The sequence below is a fragment of the Agelaius phoeniceus genome, chromosome Z (assembly GCF_051311805.1).
Source record: "Agelaius phoeniceus isolate bAgePho1 chromosome Z, bAgePho1.hap1, whole genome shotgun sequence".
NCBI lineage: Eukaryota > Metazoa > Chordata > Aves > Passeriformes > Icteridae > Agelaius > Agelaius phoeniceus.
Genome location: NC_135303.1, coordinates 13,283,684 through 13,310,726, shown reverse-complemented (window position 1 = coordinate 13,310,726; position 27,043 = coordinate 13,283,684). Strand labels below are relative to the sequence as shown.

Below are 27,043 nucleotides of genomic sequence, written 5' to 3'. Positions count from 1 at the left end.
CATTCTACCTATTTGCATCTCTAACCTTTGAAGAGCTCTTGTACATGAAAACCTCTGCAACAGCACTAAAAGCTGATCACAGTGAGACCCAGACTAATTAGCTGGAGAGCTGTTCCCTGCTCAGGGCTTGTTCTCTGCTTTTGTGTTTCTGCTCCTTCCAATGCAGTAACACGGGGAAGAGAAATTAGGACATAAAACAGAGAAGTGGGATCCACAGGCCTGCACCTCGGTAGGTCTAATAGATCTGGGATGTCCCCACATTCCTGACAAACTTGATGGACCCTTACCCACTCAGATTACTTTTGTTGCCTTCCCTTCCCCTCCCTCTCCCCTTTAGATAATCAAATTTCTAGAAAGATCTTTTTCGTTGTGTAGCACCTGGTACCTCACAACCTCCAACATCACTGGTTTAGAACATATGAATATTGTTCTTTTCATTAAAACACTAGGAAAGAAGTATTTCAGTCCAATTTTATAAGTATTTTTATCAAGGCTTTTATGTCCTTATCTCTACACACATGAGCCCAGAAACAGATTTAAAAAAAAAAAAACTAACAAAAAACTGAAAATGTTAGTCGTATCTTAAGCAAAAATGTTTTGCTTCAAAGCTCTAAACACCAAATCCTTCAACAAATCTGACTTCATTTAAAAGCAAAAATATAAATGAAAAAATGTCAATCACCTAATAACTACTGTTAAGCAAGTGTTATTTCTGGTAGTTGTCTGAGGAGCTTCTCTCATGTCAAATGCAGAACAGGGATTGCTCTGAATTACTGCACCACCAACTGTGCCTTTTCAGAAAGGACCCAAGTAACTGCTGCCCAACAGAGACATATTTTGGCATATTATTTTCTTGTTCAGCCACGGCTCCAGCCTGATCCCCTGGGCACAGGAGATTGCTGTGAGTTTCTGTGGGAAGGGAGTAGCACAGGCACACCAGTGCCTGCAGACTGTGGCAGAGGGGAGGATCTGCTGTGGCAGAAGGGAGGATCTGCTGTGGCAGAAGGGAGGATCTGCTGTGGCAGAAGGTGCACAGGAGATTGGAGACGAGGCTTTTCTTTCTTGCCTAAGCCACTGAATTTAGAGAATGTTTTCATAAAGAATACCGTCACTGCTTTACTTTTTTACCCCAATACTTACTAGTCCTGAAAAATTTTAATTATTTCCATATGTTCTGTTTCTCAGTGGTTTAATTAAAAGCACAGAAAAACTCAGTTATTCCAGAAATTAGCTTAAAATAAGCTATTACTTTAGAACAAAACCAACACATTTTTCTTGCTAAGGGAGGACAGGAGTTTCCAAAAACTCCTCTGTGAATCTAATGCAGATTGTTTGAAGTATCCTTTTCCTACCAGGAGCAGAGGGACGCCTACCTGGGCAGAGTGCACACAAAGCTCATATCAGTAGAAGGGTGATACACTGGGAATGGACAGAGGGGATTTGCAGCTCTGAGGGGCTGTTCAGTTCAGGTTGCTGTTCTCAGCTGTAAAAGGAACTCTTGCTGCTGTAGCAAAGCTGTTTGAAGATGCAGACAGTTTGTTCATGAGCCAGGTCCTGGTTGAAGAAGCATTTGTTCCCCAAAATCTACCAGCAGCATTACCACACCATACTTTAGCCAGCTTGCTGCCAGAACCTGTAATCCCAGGAGCAACTTCCAGGGAAAGGGGAGTGGGTTCTACTCTCGTTCCTTCTAACAGCTTTTATACCATGGCAGGAACTCCCAGCAGCCCAGGTTCCCCTTGGAAAGGCAGGATGCCGTGTTCCTTCTCACTTTTCAGGATTCCTCATCATTTACAAGCTTTACTCAAACATTCTGAATGTTTTCAGCAAGATTATGAATCGTATAAGAGCCTGTGATGAACTCCTTTCACTTTGTATCTGGTATTTCCTGCAGGGAGGGGATGGAGGAAGGCAGGAGATTCCCTGCTTCACAGAAGGGACACCCATGAGACAAACCTCTGACAGGTGCACCTTCCATGCAAATTAGGTTTACAGGGAAAACACTAGACCCTAGGAAGAAATGTCACAAATCAACAACTTCCCATTTTGGTTTTAGGAGCAGACTTCAAATGCAGCCTCCAAGCACAGGGAGCACTGAGACTCTAAGCCACACGACATCTCTGCCAAAATTCCCAGCAGCCATGACAAAATGACTGCAGAAATAATGCAGCATCCTGGCTGTCCTGTTGTGTCAGGAATAAGCCACTGGGGATACAGCCAGAGGGACCAAAGTTGTTCTAGCTGAGCACATTTTGAAAGGAGAAGAAGGAAGAAATCACATGTCTCTACTGCAGTTTAAAGCTTGTGAGAAATGTTTCCAAGAACTGGACAAAGGAAGGATGGGAGAACAGACAGACAGTACCAGAGGCAGGAGTACCAGGAAAATCAACCAAACAACAGCTTTAATAAGAATTTGTGCATAACAAAGTTAATCTTTGTGGTAAAGCTGCAGCAAAGGGAGATGAAAGTCCTTTTCTGAGAAGGGCAATGACAGCAATGCTTCAGCCTAGGGGAAGGTGAGCACATCAACCAGGGCTCTGCAGTGGAATGCTATTTCCTAAGGGTCTCCAAGATTTCTTCTTTCTCCTCTTCTGGATATTTAGATGTGTTTGTTTGGGGCTAGGGTTTCCTAGTGCACCAGCCCTCAGGGGTTCTTGGCCTGGCTCAGGAAGATCACAGGCACCTAAGGAGTTGCTCCACTGAGTCTACAGATTCATTTCCTTGGCCTCTATTGGGCCTGGTAATTGGGAAACTCTTCCCTCCCAGGAGCAGTGCCATTCCTTGATGGGATTTAATTAGCAGAGCCCTCAAATGAAGCTCTCACAAATCTCTGCTGCAGCTCAGCTTCTATCCCACCAAGGCCGCACTTCAGCAGCATGGTCCCACCCTGGCAGTGTGGGAACACTGGGATGGGAAATTTCCTCTCAGGCACAAAGAACTCACAAAAACCGAGGGCAAGACCCAAGGGACAGGGCCAAGAAAGGAAGCAAGATCCAGAGTGTGTCTCTTTCAAGACCCTGAAGGCCCCTCCCAGGAGACACTGCAGCTCAGGCAGCAGAAGCTGAGAGGGAGGCAGGGAGGCTGGCTCGGCAGCAGTGGGGGCTCAGAGGCCTCAGCCAATGTCGATCCTGTGGGAGTCGTCGGCCCCGAAGGCCGCGCTGCACTTGGGGCACTTGCGCTGCCGGGTGTCGTAGCGCGTCTGCACGCACTCCAAGCAGAAGACGTGGAAGCACTTGGTGAGCACCGCGTCCTTCTTGTGCATGCTGCAGCACGGGCCCGTCAGGCAGGCCTGAAACACAGACACACAGACAGACACACACACAGACACAGACACAGACAGACAGACACAGACAGACACAGACAGACACACACACACAGAGACACACAGAGACACACAGACACACACCCACACAGACACAGAGCTGTGAGGGGCCCTGCAGCCCAGCTGCTGTGCTGAGAGATGTCTCAACATGAAGGTCCTTCCATTCCTCAGAAGGACAATGGTTTCTCCAGTGCCAGAGTACAGACGAGAGATGTCAGATACTGGAAGTGTACCTACACACCTTCTGACTAAGATAAAAAGGGAAACTGAGGGACACAGATACTCACCTTGTAATCCTTGATTTCCTCCATCAGGATCTCATCACAGTTGGGAACCAGGTCAGGCTTCTTTGTGGTCTCCAGCTTCCTGCGCAACCCAGAAATATCTTCCTGCACAAAAACAGGAGACCAAGAGAAGGAGCAGTACATTCTCTGTCAGCTTCTTCAGGGACCAAAGAGAACATGCACCTGGCTAAGTCATGCCACCCATAGTTTTACCCCCTGTAATCCAAGAGACAACATGATCCTCTGATGCTACAAGTATTGTCAGTTATCAGGGGAAAAAAATCTGAAAGAGCCAAGACCTGATGAAGCCAAAATCAAAGTGAAACTGGACACCAAGAGCAGTTCAGCTGAAAGCCTTGGCAAGCTCGATGTACAAGAAGGACACCATAGCAGACAGATCTTGAAGGATTGTGCATAGGATATGTACCTCAGTGTGACAGTGTTCACAGGGGTTTTCAGGTGAGGGAAGAGACGAGAATGTTGACTCCATGTTCAGAAGGCTTGATTTATTATTTTGTGATATACATTACATTAAAACTATACTAAAAAGAATAGAAGAAAAGGTTTCATCTCAGAAGGCCAGCTAAGCTAATAGAAAGAAATGAATAATAAAGGTTTGTGTCTCGGACAGAGAGTCCAAGCTAACTGGGCTGTGATTGGCCATTAATTGTAAACATCCAAGATGGGCCAATCACAAATGCCCCTGTTGCATTCCGCAGCAGCAGATAACCATTGTTTACATTTTGTTCCTGAAGCCTCTCAGCTTCTCAGCAGGAAAAAATCCTAATGAAAGGATTTTCATGAAAAGATGTCTGCGACACCTCAGCCCTTTTGAAGTTGAACATCTCTTTCTCTCTAGTTACTCTGTTTTCCACAATCTCTTCCTGAAAATCATGTAACTTCTTCTGAGCCAGCTCTAGCTGGGCCTTCAGATCATCTGCAAGCTGGGCTGCATCCATGGCCTGAGAAAGAAAACCAGTATATAAGGATCAAACATAGAAGAACAGCTCTAGTGGCTTCTAGTCCCTTGTAATTACCTTATTATCAACAAGTTTTAATAATTTAGCTTCAAGATTCCTTTGGGCAGAGCCAAACCTTGGCATGCTGCAAAGCACATCACTTAGAAAAACACTAATGATCATCCAAATCTCTTCTTAAGGTATTTTCAGCCTTCCGGCTTCAACATTTTCTCTGTAAAAGCATTCAGAGGCAGTTCTATAGCCGAACTAGACAGAACTGCAAGATACCTATTTCTAACAATCTCTCTTCACCACCTCTCTTCTGACTTTATAACCAAATGCCCTAATACCACCAATTGTCATATTAAGCACAGGTGACTGCTGAATTCTCCCTAGCTCTTCCTCACAGTGATACTCCTGCTTTCCTTTTTGCCTGTTTTAATGTAATTTCTGCATTTCTACTAAACTTTAACAACAAAGGCAGCACAAGTCTTAAGTCTTACTTTACTGTAACACACCTACTTTACTATCTTAGGAATTTGTTAAAAGTGTTCACATTCCCCACCTATATCTCCTTTTGCTTACCCCATCTTTGCTATAAAAGCTTTGACCCCAGTTTATCTGGCTGCTGTGTCTTTCTTTACCATAGGTTACACAGAAAAACATATAACCTGCTTCTCCTTATCAAAGCAAAACATCATTCTCCAGTATTTTAATCATAATTAAATTTAAATTTAATCATAATTAAATTAAATTTAATCATAATTCTCTCCAGGACTCCTCAGCCTTCTGATACACTCATCCAAAACCAGGGAATACCAGGTTCTGTAATGCCAGTGAGAGCTCAGAGCCTTCCGTTGGAGCGGTGGCCGGTAGAAAGTGAAACGCCCAGGCTAGCAAGTGTCCAGCCCACCTCCAGCCGACAAGGCACTTCCCCGACACGAAGTCCGGGCCTTGTGCCTAAGCGATGTCAGGCTTGCGGACGTTTGGCCGTTGCAGGAAACTCCAAAGTCGTAGGACTGAATGAAGAGGCAACTCCCAGGTCCTTTGGGGTAGGAGGTTTTATTGGCAGGGGAAGTGAGCAGGGAAGGAGAAGAACCCGAGAGCCTGAGGTGGGGAAAACCTCAGTTTTTAAAGGGAATGGGAGGGGTGAAGGACAACGAATCAGAGAGGGGAAGGGAAGGATACATTTGGGATTGACACAACGGGAGAACCAATAGAACACAGCTGCGGGTGGGGCCCCGGTCCCTGAGCCAATCACCCGACACCCTGGCCAGAAGATTCCAGAAAAAGAGGCAGGGGTGCCGAGTGACAGGCAGGCAGCCAGGGGAGGGGAACAAAATGATACATCGGATAACTATAGCAACGTGGGAGGGGTTCTAGAGACTGACAAGATCTGGGAACTGGGCAGAACCATCTACATAATAATGGGGGGGAAACCGGACAAACATAGAGCAAACCACAACATTCCATGCCTCCCCAAGCTCCCACTTACAGCCCAAGAGGAAAGGAAGGCATTGCTCACCTTGCGTTTGTTCATCTCCAGGGCCTGTGTTCGCAGCCCCAGCTCCTTCTCTCCTGTTCCAATGCTGCTCTGCAGTAAGTGTTCCTTCTCCTCCAGCTTACGCACCACCTGCAGCTGGGCATCCACCTTGGAAAGGGACACAGAAGGACCAGAAGGAACAAATGAATGCATGCTCTGTGGGTCTTCAGAGCTGTCATTCAAGCTGCAGCCTAAAACTACCCCTGCTTCCCCATCACCAGGGAGCACACCTTTGGCTTGCCTTTTTCTCCCTGAGCAGCTGTGCCTGTATCCAGAGAGCTGTACCCAGATCTCTCTGGTCAACACTTTAAAAGTTAGCAGTCAAATATTTGCAACAAACATGTCTTATTTTTGGGCAGTGGCTTAAAGACTTGCAGTAAGGCACTGAACAGTTCCACAGTGGTACCAAGGATGACAGGATACAGAGTCATAGAATGGCCTGGATTGGAAGGGACCTTAAAGATCCTCTAGTCCCAGCCTCCCTGGGACAACTTCCACATTATGCCAACAACCAGAAAAATGTATTCCCTACAAGTCTGCACCACAGCAAAAGATACTCTGAATTTGAAAGTGCAGAGAAAAGATGGTCACCTGTCACTTGTCTGGCAGAATCAGGTTTGACACAGTCATTGCCAGAGCTGGGCAGAAACCAACACCCAATTCCCAGCAGCTGAACAGCTGTCAGATATACCAGGGCAAAAATTCTACATGTGCACAGCTTTACAGCTTCCAGCTAACAGGCTGCCAAGCTCCTTAAACTCACTTTGGCCACTTCAGCATTGACAAGGTAGAGCAGTTCTGTTCTACAATAACAAGAATCCAAATACAATAACAGGAACCACCTCTGGGAGGATCAGCTGGGACTTTGTAACTGATGACACTGTAAAGCAGGAATGGCTCCTGAACTGGGACAGCTGTGGCAATCAAGAACTGCTCAAATTCAGAAGCAATGTGCAGGGAAATGGAGACCAAGGATGAACAAATTGGGGTTAGACAGAGAAGGGTATAAAAGGAGCCAGTCCCATGGGAAATATGGGCAGTCAGTATGCAGTTGTCTGGCTCAGCCTTGCCCACAATCATCACAGCCTATCCTGTCCTAGCTTCTTGTATCTTTTCCTAAGTATTGCCATGTAATCTAACTCTTTACCCCATGTGTGTGTGCTGCACAGAGGAAGTGCTGCCTATAGGTGAGACCTGCTTGTGAACAAGGCAAGAGGGGCTTGGAACCACAGGGGTCCCAAAGAGAGGGACATGCACTGGAACTGAAGGAATCTGCAAATGGGTCTATGCTTATGAGCCTAGAGACTGGCGTGTGTGTGTGCCTGCACTAGCAACTAGTCCCTGTTATCTCCAGACCATTCCAATCTCTAAGCGACAAAGCTGAGAAGACAAATAATCCTCAATTCTGAGGAGAGAAACAACACAGTTCTGCTGCAGAATATCTGAAAAAAAGTTTAAGTAACACATTAAAAAGAAAAAAGGAAGAGAAATTAGGAATACCTCAGCTTTTGCCTTCTCAGCTGCCATCAGCTGCACTTTGTTTCTTTGCTTTTTGGGGGCAGAGCAGTATATATCTAGCAAGAGTTTCATCTCCTTCTGGCTCTCCTGGGCCTTCCTGGAGAAAGGGAGACAGACCACAATGAGAACACATCAGCAAAGCCACTGCTGCATAGCCAGCACCACAGCCTGGCAATATTCTCTCATCTCCCACATGGATATGGAGTCATCCTTGGGTCATCTTATCCTGGTAATATAAAACAGCAGCTGAATACAGGCTGGAAAAGAAACATGTTAAGGGACATAGGTTGAAATGCAAGAAGTGGGCTGGAGATGAAAGAGGTACCCTAACAATAAGCTAGAAACTATCCACCTCTGCTTTGGGAACCACATAGGAGTGGGAATACAGCTGTGTCCTCTATTAATAACCTGCTGCCTGTGAACTTCTATGCTATCGTTATGACAGCAACAAATCAACATTACTTGACCCACACCATGAAGTACCTCCTTTGGTAATTCATGCTTTAAGCTACTGCACTGACCACATCACAATCAGAAACAGAGGGTGTCAAGAAACTCTCTTGGTTCCAAATTCCAGTGATGCTGATCCCGTAAAAGCAAGACCACGTGAACACCCCAGGCTTGGGCACTGCTCACACAGGAAAGGGAGAAAACAGCAACTCTTACTTGAGCTCAGCCTTCAGCTGCTTGATCACTTCAGCCTCCTTCTTTCTTCCATCTTCATGCTTCCCTTTCTCCTTCTCTTAGGACTCTCTCTCCTTCTCTGATTCCTTCTGCTTCTGCTTTTCCCGCTCTCACTCCTTTTCCTTCTCTTTCTCTTTTTTCTCATTCTCTCTCTTTCTCCTTCTCCTTTTCCTTCTCTCGTTCCCCCTCTCTTTCCCATCTCACCTGCACCCGTTCCTCTTCATCTTGCCTGGCCTTCATCTCATTAACATCTTCAAAAGCAGCCTTGGGAACAGTCACTTGGGCAGAAGGATCATCAGGCTCCTGCTTGATCTCTGCAGGTTCCTCCTTTGTGTCTTCAGCGCTAGACTGGGACTGGAGGAGAGCACTGCCACTGCGAGAGTGGATCTGGCATGGAACAGCAAGAGAGATGACCAAGAAAACAAATGTTTAAGTTCTTAGCCAGGAGTCTTCCTCACCCCCTTCTCCCTTGTCTTCCCAGATGCATGCTTCCATGCCCCCTTTTCATGGAGCACTACACAGCTACAAAGGAAAAGCATTCGTTTGGTCAAAGGAAGCAGCAGAGTGCAGAGCTCCACAGAAAATTTCACTGCATCCTGCACAGCGTATCAGAAAGGTTGGTATTCCTGGCAAGGGTGACAGCATTCCCCCTTCTAAGCCTTTCCCCTCTTTTCTGGCATCTCCTGCTGTGTTACCTTGCTCAGGTCAGACTGGGCCTCTCTCAGTTTGCGTTTGTATCTCAGCACCTCTCCCTTCAGCTGGTGGTTGTGATTCTGGAGGCTGCTGATGATGTGATGCATCTCCCGATTAATGGGGCCTGCAAAAACAGAAACACCTCTGCAACAAACCACACTTCTGACAACCTTCTTGAGGACTTTCATGGAGATGGAGAACAAGCTAAGTGACAATGACAAAGAACAAAATAAGACTGTTATCGTTCTGCCACATAACAGAGCAACACTTTTGTCTGAAAAGAAGCCATGCCAGTTTTACACCCAACCATGGCCTCCCAATAAAACAGGTGAAGAGCTTTGGTTTTTTGAGATGAAGAGACCTGCCAGAACAAGTATTTAACAGTAACAAAGAAAAAACCCAGATGTTCTAGTGCACTGTAGCCCCTAAAGGGCAGTGTGGAAGAGGTGGTGGTCATTTTTAGGCACAGCACAACATCATACCTTCTTGCTCATTGACAGCCTTGGACCTGCCATAAACAATAATCACCTCATCAACAAAGATGGACACATAGAAAAGTGAGAGAATAGAGAAAGTGCATGTGAAGTAGGCATTATGGTAGCCTTCTACCAGTAAGACATAACGACTGAAAGGAAATTAAAGAAAAAGAAGTACAGAATCTGAATCCTCCTTATAAAGATAGTTAGCAAATGATTGTGGACTTGCAGCAGTGAAACAGACACATATATACATGCATTCAGCTTAAAAGCAATTAGAAGGAAAAAAAAAGGTTGTAAACTAAAGACCACTTATCTCTAAACAAACTCATGTGGATAAACAAAATTCAGAGGTGCCTCAAGACAGCTCCCAGTATCAGATTTAGGTTATCGAGACAGACATTTCCTACAACTGGCACTGACCACTAAGATGAAATTTGGATTATTCTCCCCACCATATACTCATCTATCACAGAGCCACAGCTTAGTGTGTTACCACCTTTAAAAAACATCACAAACTCACAGGCTGTTTCCTATCTATCCATCCCCCACAGTGGGAAAGACAGAAATTCTTTGACTCTTTCAAGAGCCTCTCTCCCCACACAAGTTCCCTGATTGTTTCTGTTCTCTGGTTCCACTTGCACAGGGCGTGGGGAAGGTGGAGGAGGGATCACTACTTGTAAAGAAACGAATACAGTTTTAACCAGATACGGTTAAAATGGACTCAAAGATCAGAACGGGACACGGGCAGGAAACCATTACAATTTCCAACGGTGGCCACACGGTGTCACCAACGCACTGAGCTGCAAGTGGAGCCACAGACTCACTCAATTGTACCTGGAGCAAAGCGTAACACAGCTAAAGAGCAGGCTCAGAACAGACACTGCAATGAGGTTTTCTGCAGACACAGCACTGCAAAGCTGAGGGCAGCCCATCCCACAGAACACCTTCATCCTCACACAGCTACAGATGTCTCACCTTGAGCTTTTCATTCTGTGTGGTTACTTGCTCGAGATCCTGATATAGTTCCTCCAATTCATTAAGATGATTCCCAGCATGCTCTTTATTCTCTTCCAGCTCTGCATTCATCTCCTCAAACTGTTGGGATAAACTCCTTGCAAATCCTACTGTTAATATGTCTCCTGAGAGTGCTAATGAACTATCTGTTCATGCAGTAACAGTAGTTACAGACTGAGCAGTCAGGTAACTTGACCAAGTGAGACAGAGTCTAATTCCACCAGGTGTTTCTTAAGTAGAAAACTCATACACAGACAAAATGGCTTGCCCAGAGTCACCCAGTTTTGTGGCACAGGATCTAAAAATTATCTAAAATAAGTATCAAATTCTGTTCAAATTGTGGCCCTTGTTCTTCTTGACTGTAATCTTCCCCTTGCCCACAGCCAAGCTCCTGGCCTTACCTTGAGGCCATGAATTGTGATTATTCCCCCATAGAGGCTGCTCCCAGCTCCATACACCTTGTAGCCTTTGGAATTTACCTGCAAAACATGTAAGGGATTCCTTCAAGACCCAGTGAAATACTGACAAGAGTGATGCAGCAGAAATATGCACAAAAAGGAACACTGCAGGTTCTCAGCTCTACAAGCAAAGTCCCAGAGAGAATGTCACACACCCGTCTGTCTTGGTTTTGAAGGACAGGTGTCTGCTAACGAAGGCAGGAGCCTCCCTTGAAATGGAAAATGTAAACCCCCTCCCTCCAAATTGCTGTAAGTTTTAAAATAAGGGGCTCTCAGGCAAAAAATATGGGAGCAGGAATAATAGTTCTTTACTAGGGAAGAAAATAAAAAGATAAAATGAACAATGAAGTAAACTAAAACAACACTGACAGAGTCAGAACACAACCTGACACATCAGGGTGCTGGTAGCAGTCCAATTGGAATTGTGGCTGCAGTCCTCCTGGAGTGTCAGGTGTGGTTCTGCTGAAGCAGTGATCCTGTGGAAAAGAGTGTAGTCTTCCTCTGAAGATCCAGTGGAAGAGGCAGCTGTTCCTCTGGGAAAATCCAGTGGAGAAGCTGTGCTGGTTATATCTCAGGTAGGAATGCCTGGCTCTTCCCTCTGGGTGGAGCATCTCACACTGGGATGCTATAGTTCTTATCAGTCATGCAGTGACATTCAGTACCCTGTTATCAGCAGATGTCTCCCTGGGGAAAGAAGTGGTTGTGGAAGAGATAAGGAAAACTACCCACTTAACAGAAAACAACTGCCATAGAGATGGCAAATAGAATACAATTTGCTTGGCAATCCTGGACACCATCCAACACCCTTCCCACTTCCCCGGTCTCCTGGCCAGCGCTTACTCGTTCCAGGATGTCGCCAGGTGGTGGTTGAGCCTCTGCTCTCTCTTGCGGATCTTGTCAATGTCCCACTGAAAGTCAGCAATCATGGTCTCCAGGACAGACACCCGGGATTCTGCTGTCTCCACCCTCTCTTGCAGCTTGGAGGACTGCAATCAAAGGAGTGCTTCAGCCAGCACATTGCACAGAGCCAACTATTTCTGACACTGCTCAGGAGTACTTTTTCTCAGATGAGATTGTATCTCCTCACTGGTACTGCTGGCTAGAGTAGCCAGCATGGAGAATGCCAGCTTCAGTCCTCCCCTGAGAACATAAAGAGGTGAAAAAAAGTGTGTTCTAGAAGGTAGCATATCACTGTTCTTTACAGTCACAAATAAAAGTATGTCAGCCTTTAGAAGTGGACATCAGCGCTGTCCACAGCTGAAATCCACCTTTCCCACTGTCCCCAGATAGGTGCCTCACCATATTCCCTCTCATCTTTACACTCCTGATTACTGTCAGAGTCTGGATCAGTGTGGGAACTCAGCACATCACTCCAGATGTCCAGAGTTACCAAGAGAACCCTTGGGGGGCTTGGAAATCCTGGAATGTTGCCAGGAACGTCTAGTGGCTTGATTTCGATCCCTCTAGGGATGTGACATCTGTTTGAGGACATGAGAGTCACTTGGGAGTGAATGGTGCAAGAAGGATATATTTACAGGGTGAAATATAGATTTTAGGGTTTTTAGTACAGGGGGGTTATGGAGACAAGATGGAGGGATCAGGGCATGTCATGTCCTTCTTCTTTCTTCTTCTTCTTCATCCATTTTCTGTGGTGATGTTGGCACTTGGGGATTGGTCCATGGTGAAGGTGCACTTGCTAATATGGGTGAAGGGTATTGGGATATAAAGGTAAATATCATGTACGTAGTTTTTAGTACAAAAAGACATGACCGCCCCATGGGTGGTCAGAGTGCCCTTGGCTGCCTTGCTGGTCAGACCTCTGCTGGGCAGAAAGAAAATTCTGTAGATAAGAAATAATAAACAATCTGAAGACTGAAAAACTGAAGAGTCCAGACTCGTCCTTTGAAGCGCGGGCTGCCCCAGAACCACCCTGCACGTGTCTGGGCAGAGACAGACAGCCGACCGGACAGATCAGGTTCTGGCACCACCAGTGCTTTTCTTTCAGACAAAAGGTCTCCAAGACCTTGGTCCAGTTCGAAGCGTTTAAGGATGATGCAGATATTTTCATCAAACTGAATGATGGGACAGGCAAGGCAAGACAAGGTAAGGAATGGATGTGAACAGTAGGAGTGTAGGAGTGCAGTGGTACAGGGGAGACAAGCAAACTGTACATGAAGTAACAAAACCTGTTCCCAACGTGATTCCAGTAGGGATTGATGATCAGCAGAGAGGCATTGTCAGTGGCCTGCCGACGCTCCAGCTTCTCAATGTGCTCCCGCAGCTCATCTTCGATGGCCTGGCGCTGGTCGAGCATCTCCACAGCTTCTGGTTCTTGGTCTGCAGGGTCCGGATGTCCAGTTCCTCCTGGGCACAGGCACACAGCACACAGGCCAGGTCACAGAAGGGCTCACCCTGACCCCAGAGACATTTCTGCCTCCAGATGAAAAAACAACAAAAGGTGGAGTAAGGGTATGCAAGGAAGACATACCGTTGAAGAAACACCACCAAGTTTAATGGTCTCCACAGTGGTGCCCAAATTTTCAACCCCTGCCTTCTTTTCCAGAGGTGCAGAAGGGCCAGGCTCTCCAGCCATCCGTTTATTGCCAATTCCAGACATGGTGGCTGAAGTGTACATATTCCCACCTTCTCCAAGTTCTTCCTGAACATTAAAGAACACTATCAAAAAAACACCAAATACACATCCATGCGATCAATTTCATTTGGGGTTTTTAACATGTTGAGGCATCACGGTAACAAAATGCCCAAAACAGAGAAGATCATGGAACCAAAAAGATTTTGAAAAATATTTGTTGGGAGGAATAGATTAAAAGTGGAATACAGATAAGGAGGACTGTAAATCACTGAAGTGACCTTGCAGCTGGAATAACCCTTGACAAGCCAGTGATCCTCTGGCACAGGCTGACTTTAAGAGTGCTCACATGTCTAATACTGCACCTCTGCCCAGCTCTTGCTTTGGGGATCCCACACGGAGCAAGGTAACAGAAACAAATCTACTCCTTGTCATCTAACTGGGAGTTTGTGCCAGCCTGTGCTGACTCACACATTCTGGTCCAACATTAAGCCGTAAAAGACACCAGCAGGATCTGCACTGCAAGCAGAAAGTTCATGGGAAAAATGTCTGCTGCTCTGTAACATTTAAAATGGAAGCACCATACCTTATCACCCTCTTCACAAAAAAAAATCTTCATCTTCCAGATGAGATCCTCCATCTCTGCTTTTCTGCATTAACAAAAAAGAACCAGGTTAGACTTTAGCAAACAACTCAGATAGTGTGTATGTGCACCAGTTCACTGCACAACAACCAAACTGTTCCTATTGAATCTACACACAAAGCCAGTCAAAGCTGAAGGCAGCAACACCCTGGAAATAAATGAGAACTGTATGTAGAGAGCTCACAAATCCTACAGAACTAAAAAGAAACTCGGACTCAAGGCTTGTAAAGACCCATTCCAAGAATTTTGCTATGTACCAGGAGAGATGCAAACATGTTTGAAGAGAACCTATTCCTAACTCAAAGCAGTCTCAAAAGCTCTGGACTAACAGAATCACAGAACAGCTGGGGCTGCGAGGGAGGACTGGACATCACCTGCCCTGTGCTCCTGCATGAAGCAGGCTCAGCCAAAGCAGGTTGCCAAGGATCCTGTCTAGGCAGCCTGAGCATCTCCAGGCACAGAAACTCAGCCATGGCTCTGGGCAGCCTCTCTAGTGCTTGATCACCCTCAACATTAAAACAGGCTTTTCTCGTGTCTGAACAGAATTTCCTGTAGTTCCCTAAAATATTATTGAGCAAAGCTACAAGAATCTCCTTAAAGACTTTGCAAAGTGAACGAGCAGCTGGAGATGAATAATGGAACCAATCAGATTGTCACTAGACATGAGCTGCATTCTTTTCCCACAGCCACTGAGGCTGTGCCAGACTGAATGAAATCAGAAGTGAATGAAGTGCAGACTATACCAGTAAAACCCAACCTGTTCCATTTAAGCCTATAATGGCATTTACAGTCAAACAGGGGTTAGGAACTGAATCTTCCAGTTCTTACCTGCTTTAATTGAGCAGTTCTACTGAAAGCAACAAGGCCATTACCTTTTGAAGATGAAGTTGGTATACACTGCTTTCCCAAACCACAGCATTTCACAATCATTTCAGCTTGGCAGTGCCCTTTAGTGTATAGTATGGTATACAGTATAGTATATAGCATATAGTATAATATAAAGATTATATCTAAGTGAGTTAATGAAACAGCACATATGGGGATCCTGTGAGGTTTCTTTTAACAGAAACATTAAATTACACCTCAAATTTAAAAAGACAACTGTCATGGAACCATTTTCCTTCTCTTAGCAGTAGCTGGAATTCTAAACTCAAGTTAGCTTGGTAGTAGAAGATTTACAGATTCCAAGTATGCTTGTGGGTTTTACATGCATTTGGAAAGCTGGGAGGAGTGAGGATTATTAACTTGCAGGGAAAAACGTTCCCTCTGGAGAGCTCAATTACTCACTTGTTGGAGGTAGTGAATTTGCCTAAAGAGGCAGAAATAAGAGCAGTTAAGGGACATCAGGCAGGGTGTTCAGAAGAGACAACAGGTAATAAACTGCTCAATGGAGATGTTCAGAAAGCAGTGCTTCTGCCAGAGGTCTCTGGGATCCCCCCTTTACCCCCTGTGACTGAGCTACTGCCTGAGGGAGAGGGGGGAAGTGGTGGTGCTGGTGCTGTCTTTTCCATCAGAGGAGTTTGAGATAATTAAAGATAGTGGGGCACAAGAAAGAGGGGAGAACTTATTAATAAAGGGCAGTAAACAGTGGATGCCAGGAGCTTTGACCCTGCAGGTGTTGGGACAGCTCCATGGGGTGAGTCATTGGGGCTTTCGAGGATTGGCAATGTTCTTCAAGATGTACTGCATTGGGTATTTTTGTTTTAGCAAAACGTGCTAATAATGAGGGGTGTCTGGCTAAAGTATATAGCCAGACTATATAGGAAATTGCAAGGCAGGGAAATGACCCTGGGCTCTATGTCCTTTCCAAGGATAGGACATATTTTACTAAGATACCCTGGGCTTAGATATGCTCGGGTAGAGGTATGCTGGCTGGCAAGGTGGCCAGATGAGTTTCTAGCTGCTTCAGCAACTATTTGATCATTGTGAGAAACAAGGCCAACTCTTTAAAATTTTTAAAGGTTTTATAAGAGATAATAAGGGATAAAGCAAAAGTAACAGCATTGGGTGCATAGCCAGATGCACACGGTTAACTCTAACAACTCTTCTTATATACTTACTTTTTCATTGCATTAGTCAAATGCATATTTATGACAATTACACATATTCAAACCTTCCTTTGAGTTTACATGTTCCAGGAATTCTTTATCTTAGTTCAACCCCTGACCTCAACTTCTTAAAGAGTACATGCAACAAAGCAGATGTAATTTTGAGAGTCTTGTATTTAATTTATTTCCTCAAGCGGCCCCCTGGTGTGTGGTTAGAGTTATTGATAGCCGAAGGGTCAATGGTAGATTTTTCCTTGCTCTTTTGGTGTTACTTGCCTGGTTCTTTTCAGTTATCTTATCATACAGACATTGTAGCCATTTTTACAAGTACTTCCTATCAACATTAGCTTCACTACTTGTCAGTTACAAAAGTAAAGCTACAATTACTTCTCCAAAAGTTAATGTTACAATACACATTACATAGCCTCTATTTTAATATTTTGTCAAAGCCTAAACTATAATATATAACACACCAAGATATACAATCTACACAGGGATTAGGGTATTAACCATAAAAGGCTGACAAATTCTACTGTATCAAAGGCAGTTAGAGATTACAAACTGTACTATATCAAAATAGTTTACTGAAGTCAATAATAGCGAAAGCCAATAGCTACATAAATTATTCATAACAATCAGTTAACAAATGGTTTCTGAACATGGGATTGTGAAGGCAGTAGACTTGGACAGGGGAAGCTGGTTTTACAGGGGGATACTTCAAGGGATTATAGCTGCTTTGAGATTTCAGTGGGACCTCCATATTCCCTGGCACCCTGAGAATTCAGGCCAAGTAGAAAGGATGAATGGACGAATAAACACTCTTTGAAGCTATTAACAGAAACTAAGATGCCCTGGGCATGGCTTTTGCCATTAGGTTTGGCAAGATAAGAGCCAAAGCCGAGGGAATATTCAATTATTCCCTTTTTAATTGTTTGGGATTCTTACCTTGTTCATTTTCAAGGTAGCAGGGAGAAGAAGATGTATATTTAAACTAGTGTGTGGCCAGGATACCGTGTCTTGTGAAATCTCTTTCGACACGAAGCCCAGTTAGCACAGATGCTGCCTTTGGACTTTACTGTTCATAAAATCCAACCGGGACTGCAGAGAGAGCAGCCAGGAGAGCTGAACACGGATCGACCCATCCCACTTCAGTCAAGGTCACGAAAGCCCTGGAGATTTGGACTTCTCAGCTAGAAGAAAAGGATGGGAGACTTTGGTTATCAGTACCCAAAGTGATTAATGGGTTAATATAAACTGTTATTATCTACTTCATTCTCTGAATTTACTTGCCACACCTAGTGCAGGGACCAGACAAGGAAAAGTCAGCAAGGGGTGTAAAGACAAATTGAGAAATAAGAAGAGTAGGAACTGAGAGGAAAGATCTGTGCTAATGTCTTTACAATTAACTGAAATGGGTCTTAATGCCTCTACTGACTTTGGGCAGCAGGTTTGCTGCAGAGGTCAGAGAGTTTGGCTCCTGAGACAGACAAGTGGGCCTGTACAAGCCTGAACTTCGGAACTTTGGGGTAGAACTGGAGGTTTAAGGGGGGATATGGAGTAGGCGGTTCAGGAAGGCTGTACCTCAGCCAAAGGGGAAAGGCAGAGGGCAACATGCGGCCAGGAGCTCAGGATAAAAGGAGGCTGCTCCCTCCGAAACCCTGAGAGAGAAAACCCCACGGCCATTTGCGCGGGTGGACTCCTTTCCTTTATTCGAATAAAGGCGAAGGACTCCTGTCTCCTTTTTGGACATAAACGCTAACGTTTGTGGATTTTCCTGACACCAGGAAAGCGTGGAGTTGCCCCCTCTGGAGACATCCCAAACCCACCTGGATGTGGTCCTCTGTCACCCCTCCAGGTGACTCCTTGGCAGGGGGGTTGCACAGGATGATCTCAACTCGACCGATTCTCTGATTCAGCTTCCCACACACACCAGCTGCTCCCACACCTCTTCCGCTCTCCCACATCCCGCGGGGGTCATGCCCCTCTCCCCGGCACCTTCCCTCCAGCCCCCATCGACCCCTCCGACCTCCACACAGCCACCTCCCGGCTCTCCCTGACCCCAGCCGTCCCCACAGACCCACCACCGCCCAGTCCGGCCACGCTTTCGCCCTCACCCGTCGGGGGGGGCAGTGCTTTGTCTCCCCCCCCAACGCTGGCGCTGGCACTCGCACCCAAGATGGCGGTGTGGGCGGAGCCACCCCCCCCCCCCCACAAGCGGCCCTGGCGGAGCGGCCGCTTCCCTGCCCGCCGCTGAATGGAGCCATGTCCAGGCCGGAGCGGGCGGGAACGGCGTCGGAGATGGTGAATGTGGGCAACACGTTCTGTGCCAGCCATGGTGTGGCAGCAGGGCCAGGGCAGTGATTGTCCCCCTGCATTCGGCACTGGAGAGGCCACGCCCTCGAACTGTGTCCAGTTCTGGGCCCCTCAATTCAGGAAGGACACTGAGGGGCTGAGGTGTGTCCAAAAGAATGTCTTAAAGTCCCTTCATCATTTCCCCTTCTCCCATTTGACCTGTCTGCGTGGAAATGAGGAACTGTTTGCATCCCCAACCAAAACAGAGAAGCTATTTAGACTAAGACGTTTTTCCTGACTTCGACTATGCAGAACACACAGTGATTTTCCTTTCACTGAACAAAGAGGAAGAGTTTCTGATGGGATTCCTCAGTTTAGACCTTTCTGAAAGTTACTGTGCGTGCCTTGGTGCTTTGGGGTTGTACCGCAAAGCCAATGCAGAAGGATGACTGCAGCCAGAGAAAGAGGGGGCTCGCACCTGGCCCTGCCGAGCCGAGCCCGGCCAGCCCCGGAGCCGCCCCGCCCGCGCTGTGCCCGCAGCCCCCGGCTCTGCCGCGCTCGTCCCCGCCAAGTCCGGCCCGCGCCGGGGCCGCGCTGGGCGCGCGCGGGCCCGAGCGCAGCGCCCCCCTCAGGCCGCGCGCCTCCGGCGCAGCCGCGGCCGTTGCGCTGCGGGCGTTGTGGGCACAGTCGGCGATCGACGCCATGGCGGAGCTGCCGCTGCCCGCCGGGCTCAGCGCCAGCACCTTCCCCGCCAAGCTGTGGCGCCTGGTGAACAGCCCCCGCGTCCGCTCCGTGCGCTGGGACAGCCGCGCCCAGGGGCTGCTCGTCGATCGCTCCCTCTTCGAGCAGGAGCTGCTCAGCTCGGGCGACGCCCACAGGGCGGGCACTGAGGGGGCGGGACCAGCCCCGGACTCCTTCCAAGCCACGCACTTCGGCAGCTTCGTGCGGCAGCTCAACCTCTACGGCTTCCGTAAAGTGCCGGGCTGGGTTGGCTCAGATGAGCCGGGCGATGCCGGGGGCTGGCTTCACTTCAAGAACCCCAACTTTCGTCGCGACCGCCCGGACCTCCTGCTCCGCATCAAGCGCCTGACCAGGGCCAACAGGCAGCGGCTGGCAGCGGGGCTGGACGTGCGCAGCCGCCAGCCCAGCCGCTTCCAGCAGCTCCACAATGAGCGGGCGGTGCCCTCCTTCCCCGCCGGGCAGCCGCCCAGAGCCGGTGAGACGGGGTGGGAGCTGCAGGCGAGGACGGTGGCGTGGGCTGTGGCCGTGGGCACTGCCCGGCGGGGCAGGAGCGGGCCCTGCCCGTGCTGGGGCTGCGCAGCGCAGCTGCCCCGGCTGGCACAGGGGCTGTCCTTGGGCCAGGCAGCTGTGCCGGCAGGGCCCGGGAGCTGTGCCGGCTCTGCCGGGCTGCCGGGGCTGCGGGGCAGTCCCGCCGCGGCTGGCGCTGCTCCTTGTCCTGCCCTGGGATGCTTGGGGAGCTCTCCGTGAGTGCGTGTGAGCTGAGAGCTTTCTTTGGCTCAGCTGGAGCGAGCCTCCTGTCCCTCCGGGGCACCAGAGAAAAGACCTGCCAGTTGGGTTTCTGGCAGCTGCCTCCTGCCAGGGTAGGGCAGCGGGACAGTTTTCCCAGACAGTTGAATGAACAGGGGAGAGTTCAGTAGACAAGGAACTGCTAGTTGAATAGCTCCAGAACATGTTTGGTTCTTTTTTCTTCTTTCTCACCCTGCTTGGGAGGATGGGAGCTTTTGTCTTCCCTGATAGAAGTACAGTTGCTGCCAAGGGAAACACACCCAAAGACCAATAGTGACCAAGCCTTCCCTTGCTTCCTTTCTTCTTCTCTCACTCCTACACAGTGCTCTCGTACCACAACCTTGCTGCTGCCTCATCTCAGGGTTTAGAGCTGCTTCCAGGCCCTTCCAGGCTAAGTGCAGGTGCTCAGGAGGCTGATGTTTTCCTAAGATCACCCAAGAAAGTCTTTGCCACATCTGGACTTCCTGGGATTTCATCAGAGGAACCAGGCACAGGCAAATTTCAATTCAGCCATGAGCTCATCATTCCACTGGTTCCCATGAAGCTTAAATGCCAGCCTGAGCTCATCGTTCCTCTGGTTCCTGTAGACCATCACAACCCTTCCATGGTCTCTTCAGAGAGGAGCAGCTGCACATCTTCAGAGCAGCAGTTGCCAGCCCTCAGCCTATCAGGTAGGGAAAGAGCTTCTACCCTTGCTTTCCAAGCAGGTCCTGGTTAATGACCCTTTAAAGTGTTTTCCTGCAGTGCTCTATCATGGGTAGATCTCAAATGAGAATCAGGTAGAAAGTGTCAAGTCGTCTAGGAAGGGGGACCTTGAAAACAGAAAGATTCTCTGCCTGCTTTTCCTGTCCTTGCTGCAGATTTGGAGGGTGTTCTGGGCATTTTCCAGACAGCCTCTGTGTAGGGGTACAAGGGCAAGGTGAAAGATATTGCCTAACAAGTGGTCAGTGTTAGGTGCACTCTCCTCTTTCTTTGAATGAAGCCAAACTAGGACTCTGATAGGATATTGCAGATGTTTAAGACTGCCTGCCCTGCAAATCAAGGCGTGCCATTGAAATGAGCTCTGTGTGCCCCACAACAGCTGCAGCTGCAGAATATGGCCTCACCCTCAAGGTTGTTTTTAGAAAAAACTCACACTTTAATTTCAGTGTGTGTGTGCAGATCTGGGCTCTTCCTGGGTGCATCCACTTTCTGTGGTCGATTGTGATGAGAAAGTCAAGCAGCCAAATCCTCAAGCTGCTGGGAAAATGCAAAAGACTGTGATTATAAGGTGTTTGTGTGTGTCTGTGTCTATATCAGATTTAAAATCCATGCTTTAATCTATGTACATGTCAATTAGGATAAATATTTTTAAGAGGAAGAACTCACTCCTCCAATCCCCTGGGAAGTCTGAATACATTTCTGGAACAGAGGTTGCTGTGTGCTTCCTGTGATGTTTGATGCAAGGCAGCACCAGAGCTCTGCGTCCCAAAGACATTGTGGAGCCTGACCAATGTGTTTGCACTCCTGCAGCCAGGCCAGGCACTTCAGCCTCCAGCACTCCAGCTGGCAGTGCAGGTTTTGCAGCATGGACAGCCCCCAGCTGGCTGTGGAAAACTCCTGGGGAAGAGGAATTGCCACCGCCGGATCTGGACATGGTGCTTGAGACATTGGAGGAGATGTTTTCTCCCTCTGCTGAGGTAACTGCATTGGGCAGGGAACAAAGGGGCTAGACTGAGAACTTGTGCATGTTGTTGCATGGCTGAGAAGGAAAAGCTTCTTGAGTTCAGCTGTGAATGGACAGGGAAGGATTTGCTTGGTGAAAGAAGATTTCCAGAAGAAAAGGGAATGAAAAAGGGGGATAGCCCTTAAATGAGGGTGAAAGGCGATGGCCACGTTTGGGTGCTTGTTTTCCTGGGAAGAATCCCTGGTGCAGGGGCATTTGTGGTGAGGAGGTGGAAGCTTGGTAGGTTCTAAGAGGCTTTGTTTGATGGGAAAGAAGAGAAGAGTGTTTGGAGAAGTGGCACTGAAGGCCAAGTGTCCCGTGCAGGCAGGGGCATGCCAGAGGTGCCTCTGTTGCAGCAGCAGATGTGGGCTGTGCCTCTTTTGGGTGGGAAGGCCAAGGCAAAGCAAGGGCTGGGCTGCAGCTGCTGCTGCTGCTGTGTGAGCCCTGCCGTGCGTGTAGGCGCTCCCAGGGCCGTGGCTGGGGCTGGGCTGGAGCTGCAGCTTTCTTGTCCTCTCAGGAAGCTGCTGCCTGCAGCCCAGTTTCCATCTGGGAAATCCTCAGCTGGGCAAACTGGCCAGTCTTGCTGTCCATGTTGCAGAGCTCAGTCCCCTTGCTCTTGGGCATCTCTGTGCCAAGAGATGTGTGTTCCCATGCTGTCCCTGCCAAGCTGCAGCCTGGATGAGACTGCTGTGCTCAGGGCTGTGGAGGGAGGAGCACATCCCTGTGCCAGGAGCTGGCAGGACTCCTTCCTTAGCAGCCATTCCACGTGTTCAGTGTCACCCCCATATTCAACACTGTCAGCTTTGACAGCTTTTGGACTGTGTTTGAGAAGTCAAACCTTTCTGACTGTTGAAGGGCTTTGGGGCCCAGAGTTCTTGTTAGGAACAAGGGATTAATTGTGTGAGCCATGGAGGTGTTGGACCAGGTGTTTTGTGTAAGTGGTGAGAAGGGTTTCTTCCTTTCTGTTTCTCTTTCAAGGGGAATATTACTGTTGGCCCTGAGTCTTCAGGAGGGGAGCCTGTGGACAGTGCTGCAGCAGAGGGAGCTTTGCCTGGCACTGAGAGCTGCAGGAACAATTCCCAGGAGCCCGAGGAGCTTGGTAAGGACAGAGCCCCCAGTGGTTTAGAGAGGTGTGAGATGGCTGCTCTGAGCTTGCCTCTGGCAGCAAGGGAGGTGAGAAGAGTTGAGTTCCTGTCTGCAGGCTTGGTGCTTCCTGGTGCCTTGAGTTCAAATCCTGCACGGGCACAACCTGCCTGAGCCCTGCCCTCCACGCTTCTCCAGAGGCTCTGACACTGAGTCCTCTGCTGTGGCAAGAGAGCAGGGAATAAACCTGACCTTGTGGCACTTGTGTCACCAACTCGGGTGTCCCAGTTTTGTGCTGATGTCCATGGATAAGTTTGCTGCAGGGTGTCAGTGCTCTGGAGGCAACACTGAGTGACTCTTGAAGCAAGAGAGGAAAAGCCCAGCAAAAAGTCAGTATAGAAGTCTGAGCTTTTTGTCTCCAAGCATTAAATCAATGTAGTACCACCAGTCTGCTGATAGCTGTAGTGAGATACATTAAAAATACAAGCAGCAGAAGCTCTGAGGCCAAGGAAATCATCAGTCACAAATCCAGTAGCTCAAGGAAAAAATGAAATTATCCCTTTAAATTGGCGAGAACTAAAGGAGAGAGAGAGCACTTTGGATCTGCATTCTTAAGCAAAGCTGGTGCAGCCTGCAGGCCTCGTAGGGAGCTCAGTCCCTCCCAGCCCTTCCTGCCAGAGCTGATGGTCAAGGTGGAGCAGCTGCTGCTCACTGCAGAAGGCAGTTTGTAGATGCCAGGTAATGGAGCTGGTTCATGACTCAGCTCCCAGCACCTTCAGCTTCAGCCATTTCAGTAAGGACTGAGGTCTCTCTGTTAGCACAGAGAAAGAAGAAGGCTGAGTTTCTCTGTGGCAGCTGGGACTGGCTGTGTTTCAAGCTCTTGGGGGTGCCCTTTGTACTGCAAGGGCTGAGACTTTATTGGGATTCTTAAAAACTTCAGAAGTTTTGAAAACTTGGAAGGATCCCTGTTCTTTAAAGAGCAGGTCTGAAATTGTCAAATAAGAGTCTGCCTTTCAGGCCATTTTTTCAGTCTTTGATAGAAGTACAGTTACTTCAAAATGGAAAGATGCACAGAGGCCAATATTGACCCAGTGTTCCCTTTGTTTCCCAGATATCCACCTGATCTACCTCGCCAGGAGGGCTGCCCTGCGTGAGAAGAAGAATCAGAGGGAGAGCCTGTGACCATCGGGCAGGTGGAATCCCTCCATTTATACATAGATTTATAGATTTCCATAAGTCTATTTGTATATCCCAATAGTTATATTTATAGATTTATACAGGTGTGTTTATATAGTAAATCAGTATAGATAATTATATATGTATTTTTAAATATACATATTATAAAATATATATGTATATATTTTTATATATAGTTATATTTATAGATTTATACAGGTGTGTTTATATAGTAAATCAATATAGATAATTATATATGTATTTTTAAATATACATATTATAAAATATATATGTATATATTTTTATATATAGTTATATTTATAGATTTATACAGGTGTGTTTATATAGTAAATCAATATAGATAATTATATATGTATTTTTAAATATACATATTATAAAATATATATGTATATATTTTTATATATAGTTATATTTATAGATTTATACAGGTGTGTTTATAGTTAAATCAATATATATATTTTTTTTAATAATTGCATCACATTTATAGATGTTATGGAATTTTATATTTATATATATGTAGCTACATTTATAGATTTTGAGATTTACATTTATATGTGTATAGAGTAACATATATATATTTATGCATAGAAGTGCATAGCTATTTAGTTAGAGGTATGTGGAAGTTTAGATGCATAGATTGAGCTGTGTAGGCCTAGGCTGCATTTTTAGCTCTTTCCCCCCTCAGCTGCCTTTTTCACCTCTTGCTTTTCTCCCGGTGCCCCCTGTGTCCCCTGTCCCTGTACTGGATCCGAGCTGGCGGCCGGGCCGGGCGGAGCAGCACTTCCAGCCCCGGCTGTCCCTGGAGCGGTGGGAGCTGCCGCTGGCCCCAGGCACTGTCCCCTGAGGAGCTGCTGGAGGACGGTGAGACAGAGGGGGCTGAGGGGGCTGAGGGGGCGGTGGCGCCGAAGGGACGGTGACCCTGAGCTGCTGCTGGGGCTGAGGGCTGTGGGGCAGCCGAGGGCCATGGTGGCACTGAGGTGACAGGGAAGTGGCACAGGCTGAGGGGCTGGCGGGTCTCAGGGGACGGGATGGCTCAGAAGGGACTGAGGGGAGTGAGAGGGACTGAGGGGGGGCTAAAGAAACTGAAGGGGGCTGGGGCTTCACCGAGAGCATGGCGGGGCTGAGGGGATGGAGGGGGCCAGCAGGGAGCACAGAGGGCTCCGGGATTGCAGCTGTGCCAGGCCTTGCAAGCAATTCCAGAGCCTCCACTTTTGCCAAAGCTGCAAGGAAGACCTTGAGGACAGCTGGAGACTGACGGGAGCCAGCAGGGAGGAGCTGAAGGCCGGCAGCAAGAGCAGTAAACGGGGACCTGCTGCTGCCAGCCTGGAGAGAGCCCGGCTGAGGCCACAGGCCCGGGGAGGCAGGCTGGGGCTGAGGCTGGCGTGGGCTGTGGCCGTGGGCACTGCCCGGCAGGGCAGGAGCGGGCCCTGCCCGTGCTGGGGCTGCTCAGCGCAGCTGCCCCGGCTGGCACAGGGGCTGTCCTTGGGCCAGGCAGCTGTGCCGGCAGGGCCCGGCAGCTGTGCCGGCTCTGCCGGGCTGCCGGGGCTGCGGGACAGTCCCGCCGCGGCTGCGCTCACCACAGCCTGGGCCGCTCGGCTGCTTTCTCTTTCTGACCCCCCTGGGGAGGCTCTGACATTTCCTCTTCCCTGATGGAAGTGCAGCTGCTGCCAAGGGAAACGTCCCCATACTCACTCAGTGTTCCCTTTGCTTGCCAGATGTCCCATCTGCTGTCGCTGTCTGGGAGAGCTGCTCTGCACGGGAGGAGGAGACCGAGGGAGAGGCTTTGAAGATGGGGCAGCTGGGATCCCTCTGCTTGGACTGTTGTTTAAGGATAGATGGACTTGCACGTGGACAGGGATTATTTCATATGTATTTCCATATGTGGGTTGCTATTTGTATAGGAATATTTCTATCTATATGTAGTTATATGTATGGATGTATGCTATATGTATATGTAAGCATATATATACATATATGTCTGTAATTACATATATGTGTATATTTGTATCTAAGTATACATGGATATTGTTATATCTGTCTTCAGTTCTATTTCCTAGGTTTACAGCTTTGAACATATCTCTTTATATTGATGCAGGTATAGGTATATGGTTTTTAAATAGGTATTTTGGTATTTGTATTGGGACATATGTGTACTTTTATATGTATATTGTTCCATTTCTGTCTATTTATTGATATTTACATACGTGTCCAGATGTATAGCTCTCTGTTTGTATTGATGCATTGGGTGCATATTTAGCTTGGCAGAGTGATATTTGTATAGGTGCAGATAGGTTTGCTTTGTTTATCTACTGATATATATATATTTATATGTATATTTTATGTAGTATGTGATGTTTAATCTATATTTACATCTGTAGATTGTTATAGTTATATATGTATTTATATATTTGTACATATATATATGTATTTATATATATGTGCATATACATATGTATTCTATTTAAAGATGTATGCAGGGTATAGTTGTGTAACTCTATTGAATTCTTAGTGTAGGGCTATTTAGAGAGGGAATGTGTATTTTTGTATTTCTATATGGGCTCTATGTTTTTAGTAATATGTAATAAATTAAGTTGTTAAACGTCTAATTGATCTTTGTGTCTAGTGAGTTCTGTATAGTAGAGGTTGCCAATAAATTAAGTTTTGTTAAGTGAATTTGGTATTTGTATATTTTAAATGGACTGATTGTAATAATCTAATAAACTCCTGGTTTTTTACCTAAATTGAGATTTGTATAGTTCTCTATTGTCAGCGTGGGTGTAGCAATTGCAATTTGTAATAAATGACATTTTTCAACTGAAATTGATTCTCGTGTATTTGTTGATCAGCAGTGCGGCTGTGGCAATCTGCAAGAAATGCCATTTGTCAGCTGCGATGGGTGTTCTGTGATTTGTGCTCTCCAAAGCCATGAGCAGATGTAAATGCTGGAGGATTTTGGCCATGCAAATGTCCAGCCATGCCCAGCACATGCCCCACCTGCACTCAG

At 47.3% G+C, this 27,043-nt stretch overlaps 1 protein-coding gene and 1 pseudogene across 5 annotated transcripts; one reads left to right on the top strand and one right to left on the bottom strand.

Annotated features, from left to right (window-relative positions):
- Positions 1-1,736: 1,736 nt before the first annotated feature.
- Positions 1,737-13,602, bottom strand: LOC129133676 (E3 ubiquitin-protein ligase BRE1A-like; annotated as a pseudogene). Its single transcript, XR_013180153.1, has 12 exons — positions 13,443-13,602; positions 12,918-13,318; positions 11,795-11,940; positions 10,898-10,975; positions 10,458-10,577; positions 9,006-9,127; positions 8,293-8,697; positions 7,609-7,723; positions 6,091-6,216; positions 4,380-4,568; positions 3,610-3,756; positions 1,737-3,289 (listed from the first exon to the last, which is right to left on the bottom strand). The product of XR_013180153.1 is annotated as an E3 ubiquitin-protein ligase BRE1A-like (transcript).
- A 5,602-nt stretch (positions 13,603-19,204) lies between these two features.
- On the top strand, positions 19,205-26,780 carry LOC129133677 (heat shock factor protein 5-like). 4 transcript variants are annotated; one of them, XM_077171692.1, is made up of 7 exons: positions 19,205-19,743; positions 20,378-20,725; positions 21,567-21,733; positions 22,738-22,858; positions 23,954-24,900; positions 25,755-25,993; positions 26,524-26,780. In XM_077171692.1, exons 1-5 carry the CDS (start codon positions 19,230-19,232, stop codon positions 24,022-24,024), a joined length of 1,221 nt encoding a protein of 406 aa, XP_077027807.1. In that variant the 5' UTR covers positions 19,205-19,229; the 3' UTR covers positions 24,025-24,900; positions 25,755-25,993; positions 26,524-26,780. The 4 variants fall into 4 exon arrangements, with proteins under 4 accessions (XP_077027807.1, XP_054509277.2, XP_077027809.1 ...); XM_054653302.2 differs by having other exon boundaries at positions 25,755-26,780; XM_077171694.1 differs by lacking the exon at positions 20,378-20,725 and having other exon boundaries at positions 25,755-26,780.
- The last annotated feature ends 263 nt before the right edge of the window (positions 26,781-27,043 follow it).